This window comes from Onychomys torridus, chromosome 4 (assembly GCF_903995425.1).
Source record: "Onychomys torridus chromosome 4, mOncTor1.1, whole genome shotgun sequence".
Classification (NCBI taxonomy): Eukaryota; Metazoa; Chordata; class Mammalia; order Rodentia; family Cricetidae; genus Onychomys; species Onychomys torridus.
This window is the reverse complement of record NC_050446.1, coordinates 11,677,679-11,702,069: the sequence shown is the minus strand read 5'-3', so window position 1 is coordinate 11,702,069 and position 24,391 is coordinate 11,677,679. Positions and strand designations below refer to the sequence as shown.

General features: G+C 51.9%; 1 protein-coding gene across 6 annotated transcripts in view; it reads right to left on the bottom strand.

Annotated features, from left to right (window-relative positions):
- Positions 1-24,391, bottom strand: part of Vav2 (vav guanine nucleotide exchange factor 2) — a 169,211-nt gene that overhangs the window by 12,800 nt on the left and 132,020 nt on the right. For 3 of the 6 annotated variants that reach the window (XM_036185210.1, XM_036185215.1, XM_036185211.1), the window contains 15 exons: positions 20,762-20,861; positions 19,918-20,013; positions 19,413-19,481; positions 16,559-16,645; positions 14,436-14,521; positions 13,591-13,723; positions 12,599-12,613; positions 10,925-11,034; positions 9,219-9,320; positions 8,764-8,852; positions 5,273-5,289; positions 4,669-4,690; positions 3,526-3,653; positions 2,425-2,499; positions 1,078-1,130 (listed from right to left, as the gene is read on the bottom strand). In XM_036185210.1, coding sequence (XP_036041103.1) covers positions 1,078-1,130; positions 2,425-2,499; positions 3,526-3,653; positions 4,669-4,690; positions 5,273-5,289; positions 8,764-8,852; positions 9,219-9,320; positions 10,925-11,034; positions 12,599-12,613; positions 13,591-13,723; positions 14,436-14,521; positions 16,559-16,645; positions 19,413-19,481; positions 19,918-20,013; positions 20,762-20,861 — 1,182 coding nt within the window. The remainder of the gene's footprint in view (positions 1-1,077; positions 1,131-2,424; positions 2,500-3,525; positions 3,654-4,668; positions 4,691-5,272; positions 5,290-8,763; positions 8,853-9,218; positions 9,321-10,924; positions 11,035-12,598; positions 12,614-13,590; positions 13,724-14,435; positions 14,522-16,558; positions 16,646-19,412; positions 19,482-19,917; positions 20,014-20,761; positions 20,862-24,391) is intronic. The other 3 variants (XM_036185212.1, XM_036185213.1, XM_036185216.1) reach the window with 1 other exon arrangement.

Sequence of the window (24,391 nt, the reverse complement as noted above, 5' to 3'; positions counted from 1 at the left end):
CCTGGAACTGTGAACCAAAATACACCATGAAGTACTGTACCCAGGAAATGTGAACCAAAATACACCATGAAGTACTATACCCCGGAACTGTGAACCAAAATACACCACGAAGTACACTACCCCGGAACTGGGAACTAAAATACACCATGAAGTACTGTACCCCGGAACTGTGAACCAAAATACACCACGAAGTACACTACCCCGGAACTGGGAACTAAAATACACCACGAAGTACACTACCCCAGAACTGGGAACTAAAATACACCACGAAGTACACTACCCCGGAACTGGGAACTAAAATACACCACGAAGTACACTACCCCGGAACTGGGAACTAAAATACACCTTCCCTTCCTTAAGTGGCTTTGCTAGGGATTTTGTCACAGTAAAATGACAAGGAAAAAAACAAACAAACAAGTCCATCCAGGACAGCCCCACGGTCTCTATGCCATCAATCATTTGCAACCTGCAGGCCGATGCAGGGTGGGCATGCACCCACAGGCCCAGTAGGCTTCCTAGAGACATGCACCAGGACAGACAACAATGAGGTGCTGCTAGGAAGGGACAAGGACCTGGAAAGCTGTGCAGACACATCGCATGTGAAGCCTGGGGACAATGGACTGAATGGGGAGTGAGCCCCATCTGGGGTTAGAGATATGCATGCTGCCCATGTGGGGCTATGTGGCTTTGAGGGGTAGTTCTTCTAGTCACTGAGCACAGCAGGGACAGACTCAGAAGAATCAGCCCAAGACTCACGTGACCTGTGACCATACCCAAAACACCCATCTTGATCCTTCCATGTAACCCAGCTTCTCTTCTCACTAAAGGCATGATTACAAACTAGACCATAAATACATCACTTCTATAGCTTACATAATAAAACTCAGTTGAGCCCACATAGAAAAGGGCTCATTACCACAAATACTAGAGCCCACTGATCTGTTTTAGAGATGGGGAAATGGCCAAGGTAAGGTTCAGTTTCCCCCTGCCCCAGGCCAGCTCATGAGCTTATAGGACTATACCCTATGACACAAGGGCCACCAAATGCCCCAAGCCTGCAGTCCACAATCCACTTACCAGGGATATGCAGTGTAATCAATCTCCCGGGATGGCGGGCGGCCTATAGGTGGCTAGGGACAGAACACAGGTGTATTAATGTCCCCTGAGGCATGAGGGGAAGCTCATGAGAAACCCAATCCTGGAACCAGTAGTCTACACTGGGCCAGAACTTCAGGTGGACTTAGCCCAGCACCCCTGAACTGTGTCATCCCAGGAGCACTACCAAGACTTCCCGTGAGCAGATGTTCAGGATAGTTGATAAAGAGAATGGCTGGTTTTCACAGAACACATGAATGAATGAGGAACCAGAAGAAAACTTAATTCCTGGGAGGGAAGGGCTGGAGGCCACAGGAATTCCCTAACAGTAGGCATGAGGTGGTCATACTCAGGAGGTACAGTGTCTCCCAACCCCTGTCCTCCTCTGCTATGGAGTCCCCTGGTCTATCCAATGAGTTCTGAGTGTTAAAACTTTTCCTTCAAGCAGCAGATGAACCGGGTGGGTCTGGGACGAGCAGGGATGCCTCTTGTCCCAGTGCTTTCAGGGAGAAGTGTCTCTTTCAGTTTTAGCTGTCCTTGTGGGGAGCGGGGTCAGGTTATCCCAGGCCAACTCCTTGCTGCTTTTGACATCACAGCCAAGTACAGCCTTGTTTGTTGTTCTGAACAAGATCCAGCTTTCAGGCCTTGTGTCTGGGAAGCTTCCTCTTCCCTGGGCTCTGACAGCCTGAGAGGATGTCTAAAGAGTCTTCTCCACAGGGGAGGGCAGTGGTTCTACATTAGTTTCAACTGGGTAGATGCCCACTGTGGTGGTTTGAACAAGAATGGACCTCATAGGCTCATAGATGTGAACGCTTAGGCACCAGGGAGTGGAACTATTTGAGAAGGAATAGAAGGATTAGAAGGTGTGGCCTTGTTGGAGTTAAGTGTGTCACTAGGGGCGGGGCCGGAGGTTTCAGAAGGTCCACATCAGACCAAGTGTTTCTGTCTGCTGCCTATGGAGTGGGATGCAGCTCTCAGCTACTACTTCAGAGCCACACACACCACTATGTACCCACCATGATCCCCACCACGATGATAATGGACTAAGCCTCTGGAACTGTAAGCCAGCCCCCAGTGAAATGCTTTCTTTCCTAAGAGTTTCCTTGATCATGGTGCCTCTTCACAGAAATAGACTAAGACATCCACAAGTTGCTCATTCTCCGCTCCAAACCTTTCAACAGACAATAGCACCCCTACCCACCCTGGGATGAACTGCTTTGCCCCAGATGTAGTTCACTGTGGCCATCTAGCAAGGACAACCTGACTCTCTGGCTCTAGCTCTCTACATCTTGGGCCCTGTGGTCTAGAAGCATGAAGAAAAGGACTCACCCTTCCATCCACTGGGCAGGGCTTCACGGATGAGCTGGGAAAATACCCTGACTTCCGGGTTTGAACCAGTCGCCCCTGGAGGAAGAAGCAACCAGGAGGCATGAAGGACCCTAAGATACCTGCATATCTTGTGTCTCTCACAGTATCAGTGAGGGACTGTCTGGGTCAGGCTGGCCCCGCCTCTGTGGAGGACTTCCGGGATTGCCTCAGTGAGGTGAGAAGAGGCAGCCTGAAGGGGTGGTACCACTCGCTGGGTTGGGTCCTGGTGGAGAAGGTGAGCTAAACACTAGGAATGCATTCCTTCTCTCTGCTTGACTGTGGATGGAATGTGCCAAGCAGCTTCAAGTGCCTGCCTGACTTCCTTGCTGTGACAGACTGTAACCTGGAGTCATGAGCAAATAAATCCTCTATCCTCGGAGATGCTTTCTGTCAGGGTGTTGCATCACAACAACAGCATGAAACCATGACACCTGGGATGCAGAGCATCCTTCAGTACCTTTTGGGTCTCATGTTATATGACTGTCCAGTCTGGCTCAATAGTCTGGACTCAGTTACTAATGATGTCCTTGAGGGAACAAGACACTGCAAATATCACCAACCTTTCCCCTAACTCTGTACTCCAAGCTGGCCATGGAGTCTCAGGGTTCCTTAGACTCAACAGAGAAGGTGCTAAAGATGTAATGTGCTCCAGCTCAGAAGTGTAAACTAGTCCACAAGAATATCATGGGGCCCATGTTTGTCCCCCTCCCACCAGTCAGGGCCCTGGGGCCAATCCCACACTGTGAGGGGCTGCCAACCAGAATAGGGGCACTGGGGATGGGGCATGGCATGGCTAGGACGGAGCTTGTGGGGTCTACTGAGGCAGGAAGGTGACAGGGCAAACAAGAGTCTCTGTGGAAGTAGGCTGTACCCTACCTCTGCAGGAATGCCTCCAGGAAGATATGCAGAATTCATATGCAGAATGGAGGCAGAAGAGGCCATGGTAAGCAGCCCTCTTCTCTCACACCATGCATCACCCTCAAACCTCCCTACTTTGGCCTTGGGGGATGGGCAGGGAGAGGAGCAAGGCTGCACCCCCTCTCTCCAGGGCTCCGGACTCACCTCCCACCAAGGAGAATCGGGGTCACCCCGGAGCAGCTCTATTACATCCCCTGTCTGGAAGGTCAACACGGGCTTCCCGGGAGGGGCTGGGTTACCGTGGTAATTCTGCACAGCCACCATCTTGGGACCTATGGATGACAAGGTAGAAGAGGATGGCTCACTGGTGACCTTGTCCCTGCTGTCAGCTCACCCCATCACAGACCCGTTCTGGTCTGGGGAGCCCTTTGGTGAGACTGTTCCCCAACACAGAGAAGCCTGCATTACCCCTCTGTGTCCTTCACATATGGCTCCTACATCTTTTTGATAAATATCCTAAGTAAATTATCTACTCAATTAAACAGATACCAGAACATTCCAGTAACAGCTACTAATTTATAGATGACGCTTTATGACTCTTCCAGACACCACTGAACTGGGATCTGCAGTGTGAAATTGGGGCAAAGCCCCACTTTAGAGATGAGGTGTCACAGAACTGGTCAGAGGCAGGTCTGCAATGGAGATCTAGGCTGAGCCCCAAGAATCTGAGGCTATCCTCAGATGGAGTCCCATTGTGCCACAGGCTCACCCCAGATGTTCAAAGATGTCACAGAACTATCTTGCCAGGCTTGTCCAGGCCACAGCCCAGCTGCGGTAACATCTGGGTGGGGATTGAGTTTCCTTTGAGGAAGCTCAGACTTCATCCAGAATGTGAGGCCTTTAGGCCTGCCTGTTTCAACAGCTGGGCAGCCCAAACCAGAGGGACAGAAAAATGGCAGTGATCCCTGGCTTTCCTGCTCACTCAGGCTTTGGAGTAGCAGCTTAGCGCCTCTCTGAGCTGGGGTGGAAGGTCCTTGACTCTCTGCAGGCTGGCCCTTTCCCACCCCGTCAGAACCTAAGTCAACCTGGGGAGGCAGCCAGAGAAGCCAGGGCAAAGAATGGCTGTGCTAGCTGGGCGGTGGTGGTGGGGAGGCAGAGGCGGAGGATCTGTGTGAATTCGAGGCCAGCCTGGTCTACAGAGCGAGATCCAGGACAGCCAAGGCTATTACACAGAAAAACCCTGTCTGGGGGGCGGGGGAAAGACTGTGCCAGGCAGCCACCACCACACCCAGGTCCAGTTTGTCAGCTGATATAGAATGCAGAGGTGACTTAGTCCAGAGCACTTACCTGGTCCGGCTCCAGGAGCATCCTGTGAGGACAAGGACAGATGGTTAGGGAAGGTGTTCCACCTTTAGTCCCCACATCAGCACCACCCACAGGAGGGTCAAGGCAGGAAGCAGGAGAAAAGGGTCATGTCTTAACCTCCAGTAGGTGTCTGTAACACTATTTTCCTCTCCCAATATTAGTCATGCCCCCCACCCTGTGCTCCCCAACCCCATTACATACCCCTAACTCCCACCTCCCCCAGGAAGCCTCTCTGTCCAGCGTCTGTTCTGGACACACCTTTGGAAAACACAACTAAGTGTGTATGATGGAGGCATCTCAGTGCCCTTACTGGGCCTGGTGAGCATCCATTCAAGGCTGGATAACAGGGCTGGATTTTACAGCTTGCCAGAGACATGGCTTATGCCCTATAATGACTTTAGTGACCTGTCCCTGTGGGGAGGTATGCTGTGCCACAGAGATGCGGCTACAGTTGGAGATCCCTAGGGAGTTAGAATGGGTGAGCTACTGGGACACAAACCAGATACTGGGCCACCCAGGGGGAATGCACAGATACACGTCTATGCTGGCACAACCCCAAGGAGTGGGAAGAGTTGGGAATACTCACCGAGTCTGCAGGAGAACCTATAAAGGAAGCAGATCAGGGGTCAAAGTGGAAGCCTCAATGGAAAGGCAGACTCCACAGTGCGCGCTCACACCACAGGAGTGGCTGGCTGAGTTACAAGGGACTCCCTTCAGAGCAGATATGCACATAGACCCAGCCTCACACCCATGAAAGTGACCAGCCAGCTCTGAGTTCTAGCTCTAGAGAGCCATGGGGAGCTCAGACTGGGAGGCATATCTGAGATAGTTTGGGCATTTCTACCTGGGCCAACTCTGTCTGAATAGTGGCAACTGCCAGAGTCCCCTGGTGGTACCTGGGGTTCACAGGGCAATTTCCACACCTGGTTGGTGATAACTGCCATGGGTATGTGATACAGAGGTGGATGTACAAAGGTCCCTTTTGCCACGCTCCTTAAAGACTCTCCAGCTAGACACTGGTCATTCAGCAGCCACATGGGAGGGAAGACATGCCCAGCCATTGCATGGGTCAAAACAAGGATCATGATAGCAAGGGTGTGTGACTGGTGGGACCTCAATATCCCCAACTATTGTGGCCACAGATTTCTCTGAGAACATCTGACTCTTTTACAGACCCTTGGCACATGACAGTGGGTAGCAATGTCCCACAGGATGGCAGCACAGCTTCTGCCATGCCCAGAGAGGACTCCCTATGGCCCTCACGAGGGACTGGCATCTCCCTGGGGCATTTGGATCCCATAGGCATTACACAGCCCATCTGCTTTAGTGTTGCTACTGTCACAGCTTACTGGTGAAAGCTGATCTGTTGTGGGATTATTGTACACTGTGTGAAGGTATATTGCTATGATCGGTGTAATAAAAAGCTAAATGGTCAGGCTGGAGAGGTGGCTTAGCAGTTAAGAGCACCGGCTGCTCTTCCAGAGGCCCTGAGTCCAATTCCCAGCAACCACATAATGGCTCACAACCATCGATAGTGGGAGTTGATGCCCTTTTCTGGCATAAGTCATAAATACAGATAGAGTACCCATATACATAAAATAAATTAATTAATCTTTATAATAAAAAAAAAAAGCTAACTGGCCAATAGGTAGGCAAGAGATACATGTGGGACTTCCAGGCAGAGGGAGAGAAACTGGGGAGAAGAATCCAGGCATGGAGGATATACCATCGAGATGTGAAATGAGTTGGACACACAGAATGGGAGAGAGAACATAAAGCAATAAAATTATGGGTTAATTGAAGTTATAAGAACTAGTGGGACAAGCCTAAGCTAACGGCCAGCCTTTCATAATTGATAAGACTCTGTGTTGTTACTTGGGAGCTGGTTGGTGGGACAGAAAATAACTTGTTAAACTGACCAACGCCAGAGGAGCACTGACCAGAGCTGAGCATCTCAGAGGGAAGCAGCTTGAAGAGCAACAGCATTCCTATTTGCGGACCAAGGGGACCACCATGGGCTATACTTTCAGGGGAGTCACAAGCCCTGGAACAATACCAGCCAGGGGTTGTAAGGACACAGAGGATACTGGTCTCTGGAAGGTCCCACTGATGTAAGATAGAACAAAAGCCCCAAGGAGACCAGGACCTGGGTACCTGGAACGCCAAAGGAAGGAAATGCCCACATGTCTGCTGGTGCCTGAAGGAACTAGGAATAAATTTTCCCCTTTTTTCTTCACACTTCTCTACAGTTTAAACTTTTCTAGGCAACAAGTATCTAATAATTAAGGGGGAAAAGTAACTCTAAAAATGTTGTTAAATTAAAATTCCTTTTGTTTATTTTGAGACAGGGTCTCATGTACCTCAGGCCAACCTCAAATTCACTATGAAACCAAAGATGTTTTTTTCCTGATTCTCCTGCCTCCACCTCCTGAGGGTACTTTACCAACTGAGCTACACACACCCAGCCCACGCCTTTATTTCTAGATAACTTCATTGGCCGTGTTTCTTCTCTTCTCTTTTGTTAAGACAGAGTCACACTATGTAGCGTTGGCTGGCCTCAAGCTCAATAGAGATCGCCTGCCTCTGCCTCCTGAGTGCTGGGATTAAAGGTGTGCGCCTTTACACCCGGCCCTATCATCTTTTTACTTCATGTCTTCTTTTTTTCTTCCTCATGTTTTCTATAATTAAGCTTGTTAACTTTTAGAATCATAAACACACACACACACACACACACACACACACACACACACACACACACACACACACACACACAGTGGGAAGTAACTATGGCAGTTGCCTTTCCATGAGGAGCTTATGGCCATAAGAGGGCGACATTGACAAAGTCAATGCCATCATCAAGACTCAATTTCCAGGGCTGAGCTGAAGGTGGCACCTACTAAACCAGAGAGCAAGGTGACATGCTCAGTAACAAGGCAGTGCTACTGAGCCCCAGGACATGGTCAAGCACAAGAGGACTGCTTTCCACCACAAGGAGGGCAGACACAGGGCTGTCCCACTAAAAGAAAATCCAGCCACAGCTCAGCCCTGGGACTCAGAGCAAGCTGGCTTCCTCTAGATGGTCCCTGTGTTAGTGCAGCATGATACAGCAGTACCAGCAAGTAGTGAGGATGGGGGCTCCCATCTGACGCACAGAGAGTGGAGCCTGGCACTCAGCAGCTGCCACTACCTGTGCAGGGCTGTCCCTGAGACAAGCTGCCAACACCCTACACCTTCCCTTCAGGGAAAATTTTGGGGCTGGCAGAGCACTCTTCTAGCATGACCGAGAGAGACCCAAGAAAGGTTTTGCTCCAGCATCAGAGGGAAAAAAAAATACAACAACCAAAAAAGCCTAAGCTTGCATGTTCCCATCTGGTCTCACTGCTCAGTAAGATAGACCCTCAGATCTGCCATAGGTTTTTGGCAGCTGCCTAGCCATTGTGAGATGGGGCACCCTTTAAAACCTCCAAATGTACTCCCAAATCAAACCCTTCAGAGGACCTCTTGGGTCTAGTTTCTGCTCCTGGTACCAGCAAGGCTCAACCTCCCCCTCTGCCTAAGCCTCAGGCTGCCTCATTGGACAAATGATCATGAGAACACGCACACTGAAAGTACATGTGCCCTGCACATGAGAGCACCTGTGTGCACAGGTGGATATTCAGCCACTCACTAACCAAGCTGTGATGGCCAGGGCCCTCCTGGAGGAAGAACCCAGGAGTGAGAACCAGTTACGATGGGGATTTATGGTGGGAACCCCCACATTCCTGCTGAGAACGTCCTGTGCCTTTTGTGGATGTGAATCAAAGGAACCATGAACTCACTTCCGGAATGGGGCAGAGATGCAGCAGATGCAGGAGAAAGTCACAAGAGCTTTGGAGAGGAACCACTCACAGCTACGGCTTTTGATACCACTTCCCACCCCCAGTCAAGTATCTTCCCATCTTTGCCTCAGTTCCTCTCATCTGACCCCCTCCTAAGGCACAGAACTGTCACAGGGTGAAAAACAGATGTGAACAAGAAGTTCCCACGATCAAGGGCACTGGTGGTGGGACCCATGTCCACGCACTGGTGGGTACTCACTGATCTTGCAGGGGGGTATCACCTCCAGACACTCCTTGTGTGCTCCGACACCACATCTGGTACACAAGTAACCCTGGTAGAAGGTACCCCTGTTGGGGAGAGGGTGGGAGGTGAGGTGGGAATGCAGCTCCCTGCACACTCAGCCAATCATCACCCTGGTCGAACGAAACCTATCAGTTTACCTTGTGATCCGTCCTATAGCATCCATGCCCCCAAAGCACCTGCTCTCCCCTAACCACCCCAGCCTGGCCCCTCACTCCATGGTCCCCAGTGGGGGCAAATCCTCTGCTGGACCCAATACTCCGATGGCCTTGGTTATTGACCCTATTAATTATGGTTCTTCGAGATCACGTGGGGCTAAGGTGGTAGGTCAGATGCCATGGTGTCAAGGGTAGCTGAGCAGAGTGTCCCGGAGCTCAGGGAGGCTGTGGGTAGAGGGGGCAGAAGAGGCCTACCTGAGGAACATCTTACAGGCCTTGCAGCTGGTAGTCTTGTCAAACGTGTACATCTGGAAGCTATGATGGTTGGCATTGGCCTTGTCCGGCTTGATGTTTGACCTGGTGAAAGGAGAGAGTAGGCACTCCACGGCCAGGCTACCTGAGCCCACAGACACAATGACACCTGCATAAGGACCCTGGCTGAACACACCAAGAGCCTATGTTCCAGCCTGGGTCTCCCCACACATGGCAGGGAAAAGAGTGGGAGGGTACGGAGGGAAAGGGTGGGGTGGGAGGCTCTGAAATGCACCATGCTGGCCCAAGAGTACCTGCCGGGTGAGGCGGAAGGTAATTCAAAATGGCCCAGGAGTGTCAAACTTAGCATGCATAAGCAATTGTCTCTCCGTGTCCACTGATTCCTTTCTGAGGTTTTGCCTACAATCCAATGTAGACTAAAAATATGACATGGAAAAATTCCAGAATTGAGCAGCTCACAGGTTTTTGCTCCTGTTGTGAGTTACATGATGAAATCTCTCTAACACAGGACATGGGTTATCCTCTGCCACTGTATCTGTGCTGTGGGAGCTACCCACCTGTTAGCAGTCACTTAGTGATCTGGCATCCAATCAACTGTCTCACACACAGTACTTGCATTCCAGTGTCCTGTATTTACTTACCACTGGTCCCTGTGCAAGTGTAGTGATGATAATTTCATTACTACCCATCAAATAATTGTCTAATAACTAGTTCTTAGTTATTAATTGTACTGGTGTATATGATGCACCCTAGCAGGTCTGCACATTTAAGACATTTTGCACACATAAGGTTTGACTCTACTTTGGTTTCAGACACTTGGTCATGGTCCTGGACTGTGCCTCATGGATGGTTTACACTTCACAGTGTAAGTGCTTATAAACTCTGCACAAATGTGGAATTACTGGCTCAGGATCACACCTCAAGGCCACATTCATTTCATCTTCTCCACCACTAGATTTGAGAAGGCAGGACAGACAGACCAACAGAAGCAAGGAGGGAGAGATGTGCACGAGGAAGGTGCTCACGGGCGTTCTTCAACTTCTGCGAATATTTGAAACTGCTCCAATACTTCCCTGCACAACGCTGGGAAGAGAAGTCCAACCCACAGAAACCGAGGGGCAGAGAGCCCGGAGCTCTCCCAGTCTAGACACAAGTCAGGAGGCAGCCACCGCCCAGTGTACCAGCCTGATCCAGCTGCCCTGACCTTATTCTTGTACCTGTATCTCACCAGTGGGAAGCCTCAGGGAGTGGTATACTCCCCAGAAGTCCCCAAGCCTGGCTGCCGCAGGGTCAAGCACATATACCACACCTGCTCCTCTGCCCTCAATCTGCCTTCTCTATGTGTTGGGGTACCCCTCCAACCTCATGGGACACTGTTCTGAGACTTTCAAACAAAGACAAATCCCCAATGGGCCCTGAAGACCATTTGTAGGTGTCACCCATCACCAGTTCCCACCTAGCTGTCAAGCATGAGGTTCAGCCTTAACGTTGGTGAGGCCCATCTAGCAGGAACCTGATGCCACCTGAGACATCTGGGAGACAGACAGACAGGGCCTGTGGAGTCGGCTGGTGCCCACAAGAAAGGAGCTTGTCCCACACTGAGCAGCAGAACCACCTCCCACTACTGCTAGCCTGAGAGGGTCAGCAGGCCTGAGCCAATATGCCTGAGGCTCCTGCCCAAAACTCACATGGCCATCTCGAACTGCTCCATCCACTTCCGCTTCATGTCTTCCGTCTTGCAGAAGAACTGGAAGCCTTGCTTTCCTTGGAGGTGAATCAGGTAGAAGCCATAGGACCACTGCAGGAACAGAGGCATGCTGGCGGCTGGCACGGCTTTGTGGGGACACTACCAGCTACACCCAAGTTCTCTTACTGGTGCTGTATGTGTATGTGTGTGCCCATGCTTGTGTACAACATGCTCTTGTGTATATACTTACACATTCTTGCCTGGTTGCATGTCTGTATATGAATGTGTCCTCTGACATGTGAGAATGTGGATGCACTGTGCTCTTTCCTGAGTGGGCTGGGGGCTCTAATGTGTGAAGGTACATAGGAACCTGCGCCTGTACATGTAACTGCCCTTGTGATTATGTACATATGTGCTTTCCTGTGTAAATGTGTGCATGTGCTATGCCTGTGTGCATATGTGTGCATGGGTACTTTTTTCTATTGCCACATATAACAGTGTCCATATATGTATACCCAAGCCTGTGTATGGGTGCCCATAGCTCCTTTCACACGTGTATGCATCATGTGTGCATATGTTCGGACCTATAGGTCATGTTCTGCACATGGACCCATGTGCACAGGTGTGTAGATGATGCTGTGTGCACACGTATGCATGTACACATGTGTGCAGGGATCCTGTTGTGCTCATATGCAATGTGGGGGTCCTGTTGTGTGCACATGTGTATATGGGGGGCCCTGCTGTATGTGTGTGTGTGCGTGTGTTTATCCTGCTGTGTACACATGTATGTACATGGGCACTACTGTGCCCATGCATGTGTGTATGTATGCTGGGACCCTGCTATGTATGTATGTATATATGTGTGGGTAGAGCAGCCCATGCTCAAGATCACCCTCTAACAGGTCTTCCACCCTTCATGGGGTACTTCAACCCAATCCCTGCTGTCCCAGGAACTCCCTGGGGGTGGTACTCAGGAACCAGCCTAAGGCCCTTCATAGCCCCACCCACTCACTTTCACTTCCTGAGTTAAAAAACAAACAGAACCCCGAGTTAAAACAATAGGAAAAACAAAGGCTGGGGTCAGGTGGTTGAGGGTCTGACCCAACAGAGCAACCCAGCAACTGGTCCCACCCACTGGCCTGGCCAGCACTCCTGGCTGGAGAAAGGGGCTTCCAAAGGCCCCAGGTGAAGTGTAGCCTAGCCTGTTAGAAGTGGAGGGATAGAGGGAGGCAGAGAAGGGAGGAGGATGGTGCAGGGCAGAAATCATGAAGCCTGCCTGCCAGTGCTCAGTGACCCTTGACCATCACCTCCCAGGAAGGAGAGCAGGTGGCCTTCCATGTCACACCTTCTGCAAATCTTTTGTCACAAATACGTGTCACTTTCATGATTAAGATGTTGAGGAAGGCCAGGCAGCGGTGGCGCACGCCTTTAATCCCAGTACTGGGGAGGCAGAGGCAGGCGGATCTCTGTGAATTCCAGAACAGGCACCAAAACTACAGAGAGAAACCCTGTCTCGAAAAAAAAAAAAAAAAAAAAAAAAAAAAAGGAAGGAGGAGTAGGGGAGGGCCACAAGCCTGGTCTACTGAGGCCTGGGGAGCCCCAGACCCATAGGTTTGGAAGGGCCAGCATCAGGTGGCACTGGGGAGGGAAGGGGAGGAGAGCACCAGGGGCTTACCATCTTCCCATGAGACTAGGAAGCATGAAGAGGAAAGGAAAGGGGAGACAGGTCATTAAGAGGCTAGGCTGGCCCTGGACGCACTGCAGCCTGGCAACACTAATAGCCCTGGATGGTAAAACCCAACCTGTCAAGCACTCTAGGCTGTCCTCCCCAGGGCTTGACAAGAAGCCCCAAGCTTTGGAAGGTAGCCCTGGTCACTGCCTCTTGCTTCAGACACCAGGGCAAGGAGGAACCTGTGCATGGTGGGCCTGTACTCTGTATGGGGGACATGCAGGTCAGAGACCTCAGTGGCTGGGCTCCCGTGCCCAACCCAGCCTGGGGCTACACACGGAAGGTGCTGTGTTCAGAAGCCTGAGAGAAGCAAGATAAGTCTGCTGGCCATCCTATCCCCTCCAGGCCACAGTCATAACCACAATACCCATAGCCCCACCCTCTCGTACCCACGGTTCCTCCTCCTGCAGTCCTAGACCACTGGATTTCGGAGCCTGACAAATCAGAAATCAGCCCCCAGCAAACAAGGCAAAGGAGGAATGGAGGGAAAAGCTTGCTTGTTACAAGACACAATGAGGAACTAGAGTCAGGTCCACTAAGACTAAACGTCGGGGCTGGAGAGATGGCTCAGGGATTAAGAGCACTGACTGCTCTTCCAGAGGTCCTGAGTTCAATTCCCAGCAACCACATGGTGGTTCATAGCCATCTGTAATGAGATCTGGTGCCCTCTTCTGGCCTGCAGTCATTCATGCTGTATACATAATAATAAATAAATCTTAAAAAAAAATAAAAGGACTAAACCTCAAGGTTGAGAGCTAGGCCCCTACTGGTGCCCTAAGCAAGGCCTCCCCCTCTGCTTCTGGGGGTTGGAGTTCTAAGGGTACCCTCTGGGAACCCTCTGTACAGTTACAATGACTAGCAGGCTCAGCCTCCATTGACCTTAAATGTCTCCCTGGGGTCAGGATGCCACGCCCACCCCTCTCCGGAGCTGGACCAACCTTCTTAATGTCCTTGTTGTGCATGGGGTCATCAGTCATCTTGTGGAAGAGCAGCTCAATGACCTCCTTCAGCTCATAGCTGTAACCCTTCCTCTTACACACGATGACCACCTTGTCAAACAGGAACAGGTACCTGGCCAGACAGGGCATCGAGGGTCAGGACCAGCCATGCCCTGTGAACTCCCGTCCGACCCCAGCCAGCAGTCCCTGAGGCCAGTCAGTGTCAGACCAACAAGGCCAATGCCTGCACATGCTGTCCGTCCACTCTCCAAGGTCAACCAGGCACAGTAACTCTTGGTCAGGACTCTGCTGTCCCCATAAAGCCTTCCTCAGTGCCACCTCCATGCAGAAGGTCCTCAACCCTCTACCTTGACCTCCCTTGGGGCACCCTTCAAAGGGCACAGCCAATTCTCTCTTCTGTGCCCCCAGAACCCCAGTCTGCTGTGACCCCAGCCCTCACAGATGCCTGACTTGTCCCGACTTCACCAACACCTGTTATCTACTCCCAAGAGGACACTAGGCAGGGAGCTCGCACGGCCTCTCAGTCAGCTCCCTGAAGGCTGTGAGCTGGAGGCCAGACCTCTCCACCTCCTGCTTTGACCGTGTCCTAGCCCCACTCAGTGCCCACCACAGGCAGGGCAGTGCCTTTGCGCGGCCTCTGTGGACTGGTATGACAGACACATAAAGGCTTGTGTGGAGAAGACTGAGTCATTACACTAGAGCTGCATAAAGCCTGTGGTGCCGCAATTCCTTCTCCAGGAAGGTCTACTTCGGGCCACGCAGGAGTGGGGGCCCTGAGCCGGAGGGTCAGCCTGGGATGGGGTGCCACCTTTCACCCTGCTCACCTGTCTTGCTTGGTGTGGTTGACTATGGATCGGACTTTCAGTTCCCCATCAATCTTCGGCCTTCCAAATTCCTCCAGCTTCACTTGCTGGGAAAGGCAATGACCGTTAGCCAGGGGGCAGGTGACCTCTCCTTTACTAGACAGGGAGACAAGTGGGCATGCCTAGGGCAGGATGGCAAGACCCAGGAAGTGTGCCAACAGTGACCGGATGGTGCTCAGGATGAGGTAGCCCAAGGCCATTATGAATCTGAGCCAAGCCTGCCCCTTCCTAGGGGACCATAATGGGGACTCCCTTGAACCCTGGGAACAAAGGGCAATTGACGGCCTGGCCATGCTCACAGGCAGCTGTTGTGTGGAAAAGCCAGCAGACCAACCCTAAGAGAGCTAATAAAGAAAGCAAGTGGGACTACTGGATTGAATGGCAGCCACAGGCTGGGTGGGGTCCAACCAGGGGTCATCCTCCGCGGGAAGCAACCCTGTGCCCCCTACCACCTGGCTGTGAAGACTCCATTTCCAGCTCTGCTTGGACTGTGCCTCTCTGTTCTGTTTAATCCAGAGAGATCTGCCTCTCTGCCATCCTCTAAATATCTTTCAAGAGGCAAGTCTATTCAGGAAAAGGCAGAGGGCAAGTTTCTGGGGGTGTGGCTATGCCTGAGGGTGGCCATAGGAACTCCCAAGTCCCCTGCACTTTGTGACTGCTCCTAGGGCTGGTGTCAGTGTGACGCAGGCTGGCCTAGACATGACACAGCACAGGGCTCACATTTGCTTGAGGACTCCTCTCTGTCCCCATCAACCAGGACAGATAACTCCAGGTGCCTTTACTAGAGACAGCACCAAGACTGCATGACAGGTGTCAGAGTCACGTCCCAGGAACAACAACATGCATGGACCACTGCTCTTTTTGAGACAGGGCCTGTTGTGTCCCAGACTGGCCTAGAAGTCGCTATGTAGTCAAGGACAACTCTGATCCTTCTGTACCCACCTCATGATGGATTACAGTTAGTGTCCCCAAGTCCAGTTTATTAAGGGTCCTGCGCATGAGAGGCAAGCACTCTGCCAACTAAACCATACCCACAATCCTTCCCTTGTCATTTAAAGAGCAAATATGACTCATAACACCACACCAAGCTCCCCTGCACACAAAAGCAGCTTGTCACTGTGTGGTGATTAGAAAGCAAGGAAGGTTGGGAAGGGCCTGGACCTCACAAATGCTCATGCTTCAGGTCACACCCATGCTTCGAGATGCACAAGGACATGAGGGGCAATCAGAGCACTGTTCGGCCATTTCTTTCCCTCTCTGGTTGATGGCATGGCCTAGATGTCTCCTGATGAACCAGCTCTGCAGAGGGCTTCTCTGTAGATAAACATGGGGCATGCCAACCAAGATATCAGGCTTTTGTACACCCAAGTTCACAAGTGAAGAATCACCAGGAAGAGAGGAAATGTTTGTGACAAAACCAGTGGCTCTGTGTCAAGGTGGCTCTGGGCATAGGACAGTATTTGGAGATGCAGTCATCAGTTAGCATCTGATGGGTGGGGGCAAGGGCGTGTGGAATTTCTCCTGATGCAGAAGATCACAACCCCGAGAGATCCTGACCTAACACAGGCCAAGCAGGACCTGAGTCCAGACGCAGCTCATCTCTTCTCCCCAGCCAGCCTCTGAAGGAGCGGGCTGGAGAGTGTCACCCCTACCTGATGGAGCTCCCAGAGGAGGGGACAACTGAAGGTCACCTCTCAGACTCAGATGACTGCTGCCTCACCCATGAACCAAACCCTGCCCATTGCCCATCCTGAGGCTAGCAAGACTGCCAGGGAGAAAGGGGGGTCATATACCAGCCAAGGCCTCCTGCCTCGGGTGGCCACAGCCTGTAGCAAAGATGTAAAGGGGTCCCAGCTGGGAAGGGAGAATGGGAACTGTGTTGTCAACAGGACGTTTTCCATCTCCTCAGCCCTGCTCAGGGTCCACCTCAGGTTATAAAGCACTCAGGTAGGTTGAAATGGATGATGGCTTGTACTACTCCACTTAAGGAAGCTGAGCATGCCATGTTCAACCTTCCTCCTACTCCACATCAGGCTTCATAGGCAGCCGCTATGGTAAGCTAAGTGGAAGGGCCACCTGCTTACCAGGTTTTCTATGGAGCACTGGAACTCGCTGATCTTCTTCAAGGTCTCTTTGTCCCGTTTCACTTCGTTGATATACATGGCCAAGTCCTGGAAATCAAGAGAGGACCAGTGCACCAAGTCACATGGGGCTGAACTCCAAGCCGCTGCCCAGCCCAGTTGGTCATTCCATACCCCTTCCTCCATCTTGCCTTGGCAGCTGAAATCCAGGCCATAGGAATAAGACGCACCACACACAGCAGACAAGGGAAGACACCAAAGCTGAGAATACAACATTTGGGCCCAGACTACACACTGCACTGGTGAGGGTGCTGGAAACCCCCAAATTCAGGCTATTGACAAAACTTCCCTCACTCAACAGGCCTTCTAAGTCAGAATGGAGAAGCAGACCAGCATAGTTAAGCCACAGTGGGCCACACACAGCCACTGTCTACATTACACATCTCTCTGCTCTCAGGAAGCCCCAGCCCCACCTCTCCTGAAGAGCCTGGGTATTCAGGAGTGGGTTGGGAGAGGAGGGTCCCTACATAATACTGCAATCATACAGTTGGTCACCAGGGGGCAGTGCTCACTTTGCTTCAGAAAGTTTATAATGGTCTAGAAACTGCCCAGTGGTGGCTGGGACAGTGCAGCAATGACCCTACTCAGAAAGCAAAGCAGAGAGGAAATCCCCAAAACACAAGAGCCAGGCCCACATCCTGGAGCCAGTTCCTATCTCCCTCATGGCCTCTCTTGCTTTTGGGGGTCACTTCAAGGGTCACATCCTAAGCCTTGCAACCTGGCAGGGCTGAAGCTCCCTAGCAGATACCACTGTGCATGCATTTTTGTAAAGAGGATGGGTTTTGTTCTAAATCAACAGCAGGGACAGAATCTGAGAGACTGTGGCCCTGTGCACACATATCTTGGATGGGGATTCCCACAAAGGCAGATAGTAGAGCCCCAGTGGCAGAGCAGACAGCTAGCAGAGGACACAGCCTTGCAGGGAGGGTACACTGCAACCCTGTAGGAGACCCAGCTCTGGGGCAGTCACAGCTTAGACACTGGCTGAATGGAGGATTTTCTGCTTTACACTGGGGACATTAAAGGCTTTTAGATTCCCTTCTGTATTAGTTTTTATAGAGGACACTTCAATTGAAGAATTGCCTTGATCACACCATCTTGTGGTAATACCTGTGAGAGATTGTCTTGACTGGTGACTGAGGCTAGGGAGCTCAGCCCACTGTGGGCAGCACCATCCCTAGGCAGGGGGGCTGTGGAAGAGAGCTAAGCAAGCCAGTGAGTGAGTTGGTAAGCAGCCTTTCTTTCTGCTCCAGGTTTCTGCTTGAGTTCCTGCCCTGACTTCCCTTCGTGATGAATTATGACCTGGAAGTGTAATCCGAAATAAACCTTTTTCTTTCCTAAGTTGCTTTTGATTGTGGTGTTTTATCACAGTGGCAGAAAGAAACCAAACCAAAGCCCCTTCCAAACTTTCAAGTTGTAAGAGCTGACTCTCAGTGACATGGAGGACACAGACAGAAGTCACATGCTCTCTGTGGAATGTCAGGAGCTATACTCAGGGCACTGTCCCACAAAGAGACCAGAAGCCACCTGCAGGCTAGCAACCAAACAATGGAGGAGTGGAATGTGTGGCCAGGCTGGGGCTCAGGGTGCACCTGCAGCCATGGGTCATGTGACCCAGAAATGGGTACCTGACACCAATTGTGTCTGCAGTGGGAAGGTGTGGTCCCTCTGCTGCAGTGGCAGGTGACCTCAGTTCCCCAGGGGAGCCAGCAAAAGATCCCTGGGACAGCCATGGCACCCTTGCTCAAGGACACCCCAAACTGGTACAAACTTCTACAGCTGTGAGAGGCCTGCTCACAGAGAGCTCCAAGCAGCTTTGAGATACAGCATCCTCCCCGCTGAGCCTGGTAGCCATGCAGGAGACAGGCTACAGCTTCTTTCTTCAGATGAGGTGTCTTGGGAAAGGAAGAGGTCCAGGGCCCAGAGGACTTCTCAGGGGCAGGTGTCAAATATCAAGGCTGCAACTAATTTGCTTCTATCATGCTTGCAAAGCCAGCGGGACCTAGCCTGTGAGGGGGCATTGCACCTGGACACAATGAGAGACATGGGTATGGTTGTGGGTAGCCTGACAGTCTCTGGGCTAAGGGGTCTGGAAGGTGACTTTCTTGGGCAGTGTCAAGTTCATGGCAAAGACTGATGAGTGGGATGCAGGCAGGTTAACAAGGCCTGAATAGACACCCTGGGGTGGAAAAGAATAGAGCATGCCTGGGAACCTGAGGGTGGCCAGGCTTGCCTGGAATCTGGGGCTTTCCTGTGACACACTAAAGAACAGGGGGAAGGGCCAGGCCTGACTGAAAGAGAGAGAGCAGCTGGAGCCACAAAGGCTTTTGAGCAGGACAGTGTGCTGAGCTTCAGAGGGCAGTGGGATGTCATCATAAGGCAGACAATGGAGGAATAGGGGTCCCTGAAGCCAGTATGTGAAAAGGAACCTTCAAGCAAGTGACAGAGGGACAGGGCATGGGACAAACCTTCAGCAGCAGAAGGCCTAGAGGAAAGGAGGTACTCCAGGATAGAGCTGGCCCCGAAAACCACTGCTGGCCCCACTGGACACTTGGGGACACAGGAGTTGGGCGACAGGAGCAACTGCTGGTAAGTGAAGTCGGGGACTTTGGACACATGGAAAAAGCACCTGGCCCGCAGCTTCCTCCACTATCCTGTGAGTCTAACTGCACCCCCAGTGCCCTGCCTGTGTCACCCTGGGCAAATGCTCCCATTGCCTTGGAGCTCGGTTGGGATCCAGGAACACAGACACACCTGTCTGGGTACTCCCTGGCTCTGCCTCGTCTTTTTTACCTACCTGCATGGCTTCCAGCGCTTCCTTCAGCTGTTGTCTCTCTGGCCGGTCTGCAGAATGGCTCAGGAGTTCCTGTGGGAGTGAGAGGAGAGCTAAGGTTAGCCCTTGACCCTGCCCCTGCCCCTGCCCAGTGCACCTTTGTGCACACAGCAAGACCCCCAGGAAAAAACTACCCACTAGCAGGTGCAGGTCCATCTGCCCAACTCCAACAGACACGGGGAGCCCTTACATAGTGGACACCTCTGTCAGGAAACTGAGACTCAGGCAATCAACCACAGCAGCTCTCCTGTTCCTGGTCTGAGGATGCTCTTCCATCTCTTCCCACCCGCCTGACCTTCTTACCAGTTTTAGTCATCATTTACCTTCCGGTTGCCATGATACCCTTTCATGGTGTATACTGAGCACAGAGTCATTCGTCAGCCTTCGTTCCACCCTGCCTGTGGGCCAAAGCCCATGCTGCCAGAGCACCATGTGGCGCAGGGCTCAGCCAGCAGCTTGATGGCCTCACCTTGAGCAGCAGGTGGTACTTCAGCACCCGTTGCATGGGCACCACCAGCAGATCTTGCAGCTTGAACTTGCCATCCTGGACCTTGAGCGTGCACTCCTGGTGTGGGAGAGCAGTGAGTGGATGAGGGGTACCCTCCCTGGGAGGACCCATCTCCACTGGCAGCCATGAAGAGAGAAAGAGACCTCGGCCCTGGACTCTCAGACTTCCAGAATATGCATGAGATGGGTGTCATAATATGTGAGCAGGACATACCACCCCTTACATCCTGGGACATAATGGGACCCTGGTATCTGAAGCACCCCTTTGCCCAACAGCGCCTGCTGGGGCCAGGCCTTGCAGAGCATGGAAGATGTCATTTGCTCCCTGAAAGCCAGGTGGGGAGGGGGCTCACACAAAGTTGTGAGGTTAGTAGCGCCCCCTGGGGTGCCTTGACAGGAGCAACAAGCACCACATGCCACCAGCACTCAAGCTGGAGCTCTGAAGACAGAGCTTTCCTGACCTCACAGGATGGGGACACTCCTGGACCTGGGGGTGAGGAAGAGCCAAGAAGGCACTCAAGGGAGAAACAAGCCGACAAAGGTAAACTGAGGCAAGGGAAGGAGGCCCAATGTAGCAAGCAAATCACCTAGGTCCCATCAAGGAACCTGGGATTGGCAAAGACTAAGATCAAGTGTCACTCTTGGAGATGGACTTGTCCCGGCCTCCACAGGCTCAGGCTGTGTTCTAGCTTGGGACATGTGTTCTGGAAGTTACCCAACAAAACCAAAGATGGGTGCTGAGTGAAGCTGGTGTGTCTCTAGACCAGCAAGCTGTGCCGGGGCAGGGTACTGGGATGCCCTGTTACCTCCACTTTCTGCCTGAAATCCTCCCGGCTGGCGAGGAGCTGGTTCAGTGTACTCTGAGCATGCTCCATGTGGCTGCAGTACTCTCCGTAAATCAGGAGCCTGAGGAGGGGGCAACAACATCCACACACATGGAGACAAATCAAGTAAGACACTTGCAGCTGCTATGAGCCTGTACGGTGCACAAGCATGTGAACACACATGTTCCCAGGCATGTCTAAGATACTTGCAGCTGCAATGCCCTAACTCCTTCTTAGGCCAGCTGGAGAGCCTCAGGGTCACTGCCTCACATGACTCTGCTCCCCCAGCCCCCTTCGACTCTCTCCTCATTCTCTACTAGGTTAGAAGGGCTCCCAAAGCATTAGCAAAGACGGGGAGGCCCCCTCCTACAGGCCTACTTCAAGTCATGACCCATGGGTCTACCTCTATCTGGAGAGGAATGCCTGAAACAGAGAGAAGCCCCCTGCCTCCTGGGGCTCTCTGCTTGCCTCCAAGCCTAGCATGGGGGCCACTCATTGCTCAAGCTTATCCTTGGGCGATGAACAATGGAGGTGACCACCAATGCTGCTGCATGGGTGTCAGCAGCTGGATCCAGAAGACATACACGCAAGGCCTGTGCCCAGTCAGAAGCAACAGGGTTCCAGCAGCTCTGGCCAGCCCATTTGCCCTCTGCCTTCCCTTCCCCTCCTTCCCATGGCCCATGCTGTCACCATCTCTCCTGGCCATTCAGATTATCTTTTTGGTGCCATACACTGTTCTCTTCTTGGTCCCCACCTGGATCCATGTGCTACCCCATGGGTGACATCTCTACAGATCAGAACCCTAGCCCCCAACTCCCTCCTTATGCCCTGACCACACAGAAGATGGTAGGAAGAGACTGTACCAGGTGACAATGTTACCAAGGACAAGCACCATGGCAGCCACCCCTCACTAGACCATCGCTCTCTCAATGACAGTGCTACAGGTTCATTCTTCAAGCAGTCACCAAGGTTACTGAAGCCCCAGTGAATTACCTGAGCTGGCCGCTGATGCCAGCCTGGCAGAGCCATACAAGGGGCTTATTGGGAGGCTGGGCTTATCCTTGGTGTTCCAGCTCCATCCACTCCATGCCAACGTGTGTCAGGGAGTACTGTGTCAAGGACTTCTGGATCCTCCCCAGTCTGGGTCTAACAACCCTGCAATAGTCACTGTCCACTGGGACTCTTATTCCTCTTAGGCAACAGGCCAGGGCTGAGGCAGCTGGCTAGACTTCTTGCAGGAGTCACTCAGGAAGAAACACGTGCTGTGGCTCCTGGGGTGACCAGGCTCTGCCACATGGACAGTTCTAGGCAAGTCTCCTGCCCCTAGTGTGTGCTTTGAATGAGAGTGTCCCCCCCTTCCCAACCATAACCTGGTACCTTTGAATACCTGGTCCCCAGTTGGTGGAGCTATTTGGAAAGGACTAGGTAAGTGTGGCCTTTGTTGGAGAAGGTGTCACTGGGGAAGGAGGGAGGACTTTGTTCCCTAGTGTTCTCTCTGCTTTCTGCTAGAGGATTTAGATGTGAGCTCACAGCTGTTCCTGCCACCAAGCCTTTGTTCCACCACTGTAGCGCTTTGGACTAAGAATGGCCCCCACAGGCTCATATATTTGAATGCTTAGCCATCAGGGAGAGGCACTACTTGAGAAGGATTAGGAGGTGTGGCCTTGTTGGAGGAAGTGAGTCATTGGGGGTGGGCTTTGAGGTTTCAAAAACCCAAGCCAGGCCCAGTGGCTGTTCCTGTTGCCTGTGAATCCAGATGTAGAACTCTCAGCTACCTCTCCAGCACCATGTCTGACTGCATGCCACCATGCTCCCTGTCATGATGATAATGGACTAAACCTCTGAAACTGTAAGTAAGCCCCAATTACCTGCTTTGTTTTAAAAGAGTTGCCTTGGTCAAGATGTCTCTTCACAGCAAAAGAACAATGACCAAGGCATTTGTGAACTCTAACCATCAGTCCAATTAAACACTTTCTTTTATAAGTTTGCCTTGGTCATGATATCTTATCACTGCAATAGGAAAGTGACTAATACACCTAGGCTTTGGGACTGGATGACATTCAGCCCCTTCCCAGACTCAAGTCTAGCTGCAGAGGAAGACAGCAGCAGGCAAGAGCCCTGGTACCAGTGCCATGCTGGCTTGGCAAGTATGGCCCTGGCAGGGCTGCTTATTCCACCCATAGGCGCCCAAAGGGTCTCTGGCCCTACCTACCCCAACAGATGCATGCCTGCAAGCCTAGCAGATGCAATAAGAGTGGCAGGCCTAAAAGGGGGTTGGGGACGGATGTAGCTCAGAGGTTGAAAGCTTGCTTAGCACATGTGGGGTGGGGAGTTGGGGGGGTGAGTCTCATCCTTGGAGTCCAGAGATACTACGTAGCATAACCCCGCGCTTTTCCCTCAAGGGCTCCACCTGCCCCGTTGCCTATGCTCAGTTCAGGAATCACCACACCCTGCTACCTCTGATACTTGAAGCCTTAGGTAGAGCAGTCAGGAACTTTCCTTCAGACTCTCCCCTGACCCTTTGTCCATGCACAGAGCTTCTAAGCACAGACTAGAGACACGGTTTTACTGTTCCTCAAAACTGAACAATCCTGAGAGTGCTGGAGGGAGTTAGCTATGGAAGTAAGAGTTAGCATGCCTTCATCTTAACCATCAATACTTAGTACTGGAGAGACGGCTCACAGGTTAAAAATACTTCCAGCTCTTTTGCAAAGGACCTGTGTTTGGTTCCTGGCACCCATGTTTGGTGGCTTACAACCACTTATAACTTCAGCTCCAGGGGAATCTGATGCCCTCTTCTGGCCTCCAGTGGCACCTGCACTTTTATGCACATACCAGCACATAATTAAATAAGGAGAAAAAAAAATCACCCACAACTTGGAAATAAGGTCACAGAGGCACACACTTAGCCTCATGCATCTCAGATGATTCCAGTTCATCCTGAAATACAAGCCTACCTTGGTATACCTCTATCTGATCACTGTCCTCTAAGGAGACTGGGGGAGGAGGGGACGACAATAAATGACTTGCTGTCACAGAGGAGACACTTCAAAGCTTTGTGGCTGTGGCCTTGGAAGGTATGGGTCCCTCTTGTGATGCTGAGGACATGGGCCTCCACCTCTGCTCCATATCAGCTTCAGCCTCCCTCCAATGTCTGCTGGAGAGCTAAAGAGAATGGCAAACTGGGACATGTGCACAGGGATGTAGCTGCTATACTTCTGGACACCAAGTTCTGATCTTACCCAAAGAGTGGGGCACCTCTTCCCAAACAGCCTGTGATTTACTATTTCTGGCCCACAGCACCATAGAGAGTCAGGAATGGAGTGGAACAGGTCAAGTAACTCACTGTCATGACTCACTACAAACATCAGTCACTATGATCCCAACAAGCCAGAGAGGCAGAGAGGGTTGTGAAGGAGGAACAGTGGGTAGTGACCCTGGTCACAAAGAGGAACGAGGATCTGGAGATAAGTGGCCACCTGCCTCAGTCCCCAGTGTGAGGCTACACCTCAGTGAACTGCCCTCCCTGCCTCTGTCATCCTGCCTGGGCTGGTGTAGAGAGGTCCACACGGTCTCCCAAGCTCTGAAGACAGAGCTGCGGCCCTGATCCAG